At 37.4% G+C, this 7,500-nt stretch overlaps 1 protein-coding gene across 1 annotated transcript in view; it reads left to right on the top strand.

Annotated features, from left to right (window-relative positions):
• lrpprc (leucine-rich pentatricopeptide repeat containing) overlaps positions 1-7,500 on the top strand; it is a 169,820-nt gene that overhangs the window by 56,191 nt on the left and 106,129 nt on the right. The window contains exons 15-16 of the mRNA XM_061911204.1: positions 5,916-5,943; positions 6,297-6,354. Coding sequence (XP_061767188.1) covers positions 5,916-5,943; positions 6,297-6,354 — 86 coding nt within the window. The remainder of the gene's footprint in view (positions 1-5,915; positions 5,944-6,296; positions 6,355-7,500) is intronic.

Genomic DNA, 7,500 nt, shown 5'->3' with positions numbered 1-7,500 from the left:
AGAGACCTGGCGATGGTTGTAATTAGTTGTTTTTTTTGTATTCTAAATATTAATTAAATGCGATCAAAAGTCTGTTTACAGTGGAGCCTTTGGGAGCCTCGCATTTCCTCCTAAAAGCCCTTAAAAACATCCAAACCTCTCCATATATACTTACTTTATGTAAGTATATATGTAATGTAGTAATGGGTATATTTATAAAAACATTTAATATTTACGTATTTTGATCATTTTAAGTATCACCAAAAACGCATCACATTTGTTTTTTTTCTTTATCACTGATTATTACTCACTGCAGACTGCAAGCCAACGAACATAATGAAACATCACTTATTGTACAAGGTCTGCTGTCATTAGGATGCCGACTGCTAGAATGTTCATATATTTCCATTTAGGTGAAGAATGTCTCATAATGCTCGCGAAGTAACGGGTTGGGAGGCAGGGGGACTAAGCGTCTTTTCGTGTCGTCTTCGCCAGTTTTGGGTCCTAAATGACTGTCAGTGTACCAACTTGTTGGAATAACTACTCAGACTTCTTCTGTCCAAGTGAGATGCATGATTTATGATCTAGAAAAAACTTGCAAGGAAGCGAGAAAACAGCAGACCACTAGATAATGTAAACATCGGCACACAAGGTAGTGATCACGGCGCTGCTATAAATAGTTTGTCTGTGTTAGCACTTATATTAACAATACCACTAATACTTGGTTAATATTCAATTCACGAAATGTAAATGGAGTATTGTTGGCGGTTTTTGAATGTTCATCGGATTTTATGGGCGAAATACAGGAGCTTCCATTGGCTCCGTTGTAAGCAGAATTGTATTTATTTTTATTTATTATTTAGAATTCATTGAAAAAAAAATCCATCCGTCATGTCTTTCATAATGATTGTGAACGATGGCAAAATAAATTAAAAAAAGATCAGTTCCCTTTTAACCCCAACAAGGCTCCAGCACCCCCCGAAAGTGACAAGCAGTAGAAAAGGGATGGATGGAGAGATGTTTAGAATAGAATGGACTTTATTGTCATTATATTTGCATATAACGAGATTAAAGACCCCAATTTAAGGTGGGGTAGTGGGAACAAATATGGGGTGAAATAAATAATACAAGAGGTAATAAAGGAAAAAACTAACAATTGAAATAAACAGACAACCATCCAATAAAAATTAAGAAGCAATCCTGTACATTATACAAAACACTATAGAAATACAAAATACTGTACAATATACAGAACACAACATGAGTACCGAAGAAATCAATAACAGTGTAAGTCAGTGGTCCCCAATCTTTTTGTAGCTGCGGACCGACCGGTCAAAGCTTGATAATTCATCCCGCGGCCAGGGGGGGATTCTTTTTTTTTTGTTTTTTTTGTCATGAAAAAGGGTGCACTAATTGTAAGTGTATCTTGTGTTTTGTATGTTGATTTAATAAAAAAAAATAAAAATAAAAAAACATAAAAATTTCATATGTGGCCCGGTACCAATCGAGCCACCGGGACCACTGGTGTAAGTGATCTGATCCGTGCTCAAGTTTGGTAAGTCCCCCCCCCCCATTGATGAGATTGTCCAAGGCACAGCATGATTGCATGCAGTGTTATCCAAATCATAGAATGGCTGTAATAAGACCTCTTCGCATAAGTTCTTCATAATAATCAACACACTAGCGGGCCAGCGGCCATATCCGCCCCAGGAATGACACCTTACCGACCCCATAGTTCAGTTCAAAACTTGGGAGACGAACATTTTTGCAGCAAATTCCTAAAAACACTTGAGTGCTCCTGTTGCATAGACAAACTTGACATTGCATTACAACACTGAGATCCTAACTTGTGATGTACATAACTGAGGCGTTCCTCAAGGCACCCCTTTAAGTACTCTGATTTTTGCCAGGTACAACTGTTTTTGTAATGTGATTTATGTAACTAAGGTGTTGTTGTAGCTTGTTGACTTCAGATGTAGTCAATAATAATGTGTTCAACTGTTTTATTTATACTAATGGTGTTCCTCAAGGTTCCATTTTTGTTCCTCTCTCTTTCATCATTTGAAATATTCAACTGCTGATTTGTGAGTTGAGTAAAAAATCCTTGTGCAACAGATTGTAAAAAACGCTTTATAGTGCTGTCATAGAAATGATCATTGACCATCTTTTTTTGCAGAAAGTTCTTAAAAACAGCAGAGCGTTCCTGTGACTCTGAAAAAATAAACCCAAATCAAATGTGTACTGTAGTTGGTTGTCCAAAATAAGACTAAAAGTGAAAGGAGAAATCTGGCCCCCTGGTTTTTAGTTTCCTGGAGATGTGGCCTCCAAAAAATTGTTGTTGAATATCCATGCTCTTTGAATTTGCGATGTAGGGATTATGCTATTTCACACAAATTCAAGCAATCCCCACAAATTATGAGTGGCTTCGCAATTTTGTCCGGTACACCACTTCATCACCGTAATCTTTGCCTAATTTGTCCCTAAGTGGCGCTCAAAATCGCACGTCAACTGTCTAAACAAAATTTACTTGTGATTTTTGTGCAGATAAAGCATTAACGTGTAACAATGTATCAACTCTTTATTGCTCAAACGGCACAATTATCCGAAGTAGCTCTGAGCTACTTCCGGTTGCTGTCTGCAGCACTAAGCAACACGCCGGTGTCCTGACTTGCTAGTTTGCTTATTTATTTATATTTCTTTAACCTTGTTTTATCCAGGCAATAGAGGCAGCATGACATGACAGAAATGTTGAAGTGTGATGACAAGCGTTTGTCATCTCTTATTTACCAAGAAAAATTACTGCTGCACATCGCTTTCAACAGTTTGCAAAGGCTCCTAAAGTACAGGAGTAAATGCGTTGGAACATAAATGATTATTTAAGATGGACAAAGATTTCTTGTTCAAGCCTGTGTACACTACCCTAAGTCTTTTGACATTACTAGCGACAATATTGTCTAACTTTACGCCGTGTGCGTCTTCAAATCTCCGTTTGGACATTGCTGTGTGGAGTCTGCACTTGTTTCCCCCATTAGTGTGTGGGTTTTCTCCGGGCACTACAGTGTCCTCCCACATTCCAAAAATATGCATGTTCACTTCAATGGAGACTCTGAATTGTCCATAGATATGAATGTTAGTGTGAATGATTGTCTATCTGCGTCCTGCGACCGGCCATGCTGATTTGAGTCGGCATGTCGAAGAGTTAGTGCATTGTACATTAGCATTAAGCCAGCAGCATTACAGCTCAATCTTAATCCTGCATAATTGCATTAGTTTTTTAAGTTTATTACTAATTATATGATTAATCTAACGTGATTCATACATGTATGTATACTTCATGTGTATATACTATGTACTTTCTTTAGTGTGGTTAGTTTTACAGCAACTCTATTGTGAAGAATATAAAAAAAACACCTGATTTTTCCCAAATCTAACACAAAGGACTGTTAACATATTTGGCAAACTAAATGACAACATTAAAGCTTAGCCTGAGTTACCGATTACAATTAGCAGCAGCAATTGAAACAATTGAACAAAGAGAGCAGTCTAACAAGTGAAATTCTTTGTCTTAAAGCTGATTGTGATTCTGATGATATAAGACAAAAATGTTAACAATAATATTTTTAATGGTATTTATAACTAATAACAGTCACAGTTATTTTAAAATATACATGAGACATTTTTTTAATCCTTTTTTAAAGAAAATATATGCATCATTGCAAATCAAAATTATCATGTCATTTATGTCATATTGACCACGTCCTTAGCCACGCCCTCCACCACCATGTATAAGGATATACTCGCACACAGCCTCGTCTGGCCATGTTTGCCTGTGTGATTGCTTGAGTCTATGGTCAAATTAGGCACAACCCCCTCTTTTGGCATGATTGGAAAAGGTGGGCCATATGCATGCTTGCCATATTAGCCAAGTCTCTGAATAACTAATAAAAACATGTCATTTAGTTCAGGTAGGTTACACTTCTTCCAAGAAAAATATGAAAGCCGTGCCACCTTCCACAATAAAAATAAATAATCAGATATAACTTAGATTTATAAATAACTTAGGTTTATATCCCGCTTTTCTAAACACTCAAAGAGCTCACAGAGAAGTGGGACTCAACATTCATTCACACCTGGTGGGGGTAAGCTACATCAGTAGCCACAGCTGCCCTGGGGTAGACTGACGGAAGCTTGGCTGCCAGTTTGCGCCTACTGCCCCACCGATCACCACCTATCATTCATTCACGAGTGTGAGCGGCACTGGGGGCAAAGGGTGAAGTGTCCTGCCCAAGGACACAACGGCAGCAATTTTTATTTTTGGATGTCAATAGGTGGGAAGCGAACATGCAACCCTCAGGTTTCTGGCCGGCAGCTCTACCTACTACGCCATGCCGTCCCAAACAGAACACGAAATAAGACTGCAAGTAATCCAGAAAGTCAGGGAAAGGGAAATAGGTATAGACGTAATGACACAAACAAACAAGCTGAATAATTGTATGTGGATATTTTAATTGCGTAGTACCTCCCCCCATCCCCCCTTTTGTGTGTGTGTGTGTGTGTGTGTCACTGTATCTCAATTTCAGTATTTTTCATGTTTAAATCTGTTCTTTTTTTTCTTACAATAAATCAAACACAGACACCCTTGCATTATGTTACAGGGTCATTATTGGGCTTGTCACAAAGGTAGTGTGTGCGCTTGCACGCGGGTGTGTGATGTGGGACCTGCCCCTGTCAAAGACAAGGTCAAGGGATAATTTAATCATTAAAGACCTCTTCTCCTGCGCTCTCATCTCTTCCCCGACTGTCTGACAGCGCCGAAGATGTCACATGTTGTCATCATTTAGCTTGGGCGCCTGTGTATGTGTGTATGTTTGACTTTTGTGTCTTTTGTGGCTTGCCGTGCTTTTGTACCGCCGTCTTGTCTCTCTTGTCCTGTGGGTTGGAGGGTGTCGCTCTCTGTCACGTGTGGTGTTTTGTGCCACGCTGTCACTTTGTAGCTATGGGAACATGGTTGTGACAATGCATCGATGAGTCTATATGGACAGTCATGCAAAAAAAACATTTCTGCAAAATCTTAATATCAAGATTACTATAAATTCGATAACTTTTTTTTCCTCCTAATTATTTTAATTTTTTACCTTTTACCATGTTAAGTATTTGGATGCACAGCCTTGCATAAAGAAGCATCCATTACTATGAACTAGTTCTGGTTAGTTATTTTAAATCCTCATGCAAGATCCACAAAATTGTGGAAAGCGTTTTTTTTATTTGTTATATCTCACCACGTGGAAACAGTTTTTACTGCTATTTTTTTAAATGATATATTAGTACCTTTTTTGTCATGTTATATTTGTCCCAAAAAATATCAGTCTGTCCTCTTTAAAATGCTAAATACCTACCATTTGAATAATTAGTGTTGTTAGTTACATTTAGCAAGATGCATTTAATTGTGGAAACTAAAACGATATGGGTTTTTTTTACTGATGCAGCAACAAATGTGTTGTATTTACTGTGTTCCGCCAACGGTAACATAATCAAAAATATAATTTTGGTGTTCTTTTCATTTAGTTAAAAACAATTTTAGTCGGCAGTTATTTTTGTTGTGTTTGCTATCTTTTGTATAAGTGCATTCATCTTTGAAGTAATTTTCTTTATCATTTGCTTCAAGCTTTAAAATCAAAAGCTACACATAAAATATTGCTATTATGACTTGCTTATTTCCTAACTAAACAAGCTCCTGTGTGTCTATGGTTATCTTTTCTCAACATGAGACTAGATGTAGTTGATATATTTGGATGAGGAACTAGAGGTGTTTGATATATTTGTTTTGTTACGTAAGCTAAGAGTAACCTGCTCATGGCAAACAGCATAATGTGTTTTTGGTTGTGGAATGTGTGAAGAGTGTGAGCTCATGGCTTGTCCTCTACTGCCCCCTGCAGGTTTGATGACATCCAATGCATGGTCAAGGTAAGAGCACAAAGTGTGTATACCTGTATCTGTGCATGCAACTGCCTGTAGAGTGTATGATTATTTTTGAGGACTACGGTATATCAATACTGGGAATTTAAACACATTTTCACTTTACTGCCAGTCTGCTTCAAAGACTGTCATATTGTATATTCTTACTAAATGTGACTAACACCATCTGCTGTCTTTTCCCCTTGTATTCACGCTATGGCGAACATGCAATTGGAGAATTAATACACACGACCTGCATACACACATTGAATAATATTCAACACCTGCACAAGTTAATGAATTAGCTGCGGTGCTATCCCTATTTGAATTCATAGCTAAATTGTTGTTTTCCTTCTTTGCAGCTCACCAAGCTCATTTACAATGACGAACGCTACACCAAACTTGACAGAACCAATGCTGGTAAGGCAACATTTAAGCTTATCATATGTAAAGCTGATCAGCTGGCTGCGATAATTAAAATATTCTCAACCTATTTGACCTCGGGGCCCAACTTTTTCACTACAAAGTGGCTTGGGGCCCCCCTCGATTTTCATCTTACTCTTTATTTTAATCATATTCAATCATTACATCTAACCTACTTAAAGCTTACAACCTTGTCAAATGATATAAAACCATGTGTTAATCACACTTATTTATTTAACACATAAACCTTAGGCTTATGTCAAACTGATTAGAAAAATAAGTACAAATTAAATATACTGCATAAGAAGGGAGTCAGAAAAAAACTGACCGAAAATGTACAACTAAATTTATAAAGAATGTTTCTTATTAAACTGTCAATACAAAAATGTGCAAATGGAAATACAGCTGCACCACTTTAGTCATAATTTTTGCGTGTAAGAAACTCCATTACTTCAGTGAAGTGGTTCTTAACCTTGTTGGAGGTACCGAACCCAATTAGTTTTATATGCGCACTCATCGAACCCTTCTCAGTGAAAAATAAAATGTTTTTTTTTTTCAAATTCAAGACAAGGTTATGTGCTTTTGGTAACTCTTTAGTACGGAGAACATATTCTAAGTAACAAAGACTTAATTTAGAGGTTTTTGGACACTAGGGGAACATATTCTAAGTAACAAAGACTTGATTTAGAGTTATTTGGTTAGGGTTATGGTTAGAGGGTTAGGGTTATAATGAATTAATATGTACTTAATGATGACTGGTTAAGGGCCAATATGTTACTAATTTGCATGCTGATAAGCTACTAATTAATGGTGAATGTTCCCAATACTAAAGTGTTACCATGTTTTTTTACTGGTGCACAAAATGAACCGTGCATGAACATCATCTTTTTCAAAGAACAAAACCAACACAGTGCATAAACTCACAACAAACTACACACTTGCAGATCAGTTTTACTTCTGCTGTTGCCGTATCCGTAATACCTTAATAGGGAAAAGTTTGTATTGACACGATGAGTCGGGTGTGTTTTGACCTCCGCCGAACCCCTAAGGCCGACTCACCGAACCCCTAGGGTTCGATCGAACCCAGGTTAAGAACCACTGCTTTAGTGCCAGACTTCTTCTGTGTGTTTGATATTGTCATTG

The sequence above is a fragment of the Nerophis ophidion genome, linkage group LG09 (genome assembly GCF_033978795.1).
Source record: "Nerophis ophidion isolate RoL-2023_Sa linkage group LG09, RoL_Noph_v1.0, whole genome shotgun sequence".
Taxonomy (NCBI): domain Eukaryota; kingdom Metazoa; phylum Chordata; class Actinopteri; order Syngnathiformes; family Syngnathidae; genus Nerophis; species Nerophis ophidion.
The sequence above is the reverse complement of the archived record's forward strand: the minus strand, read 5'-3'. Positions and strand labels throughout refer to the sequence as shown.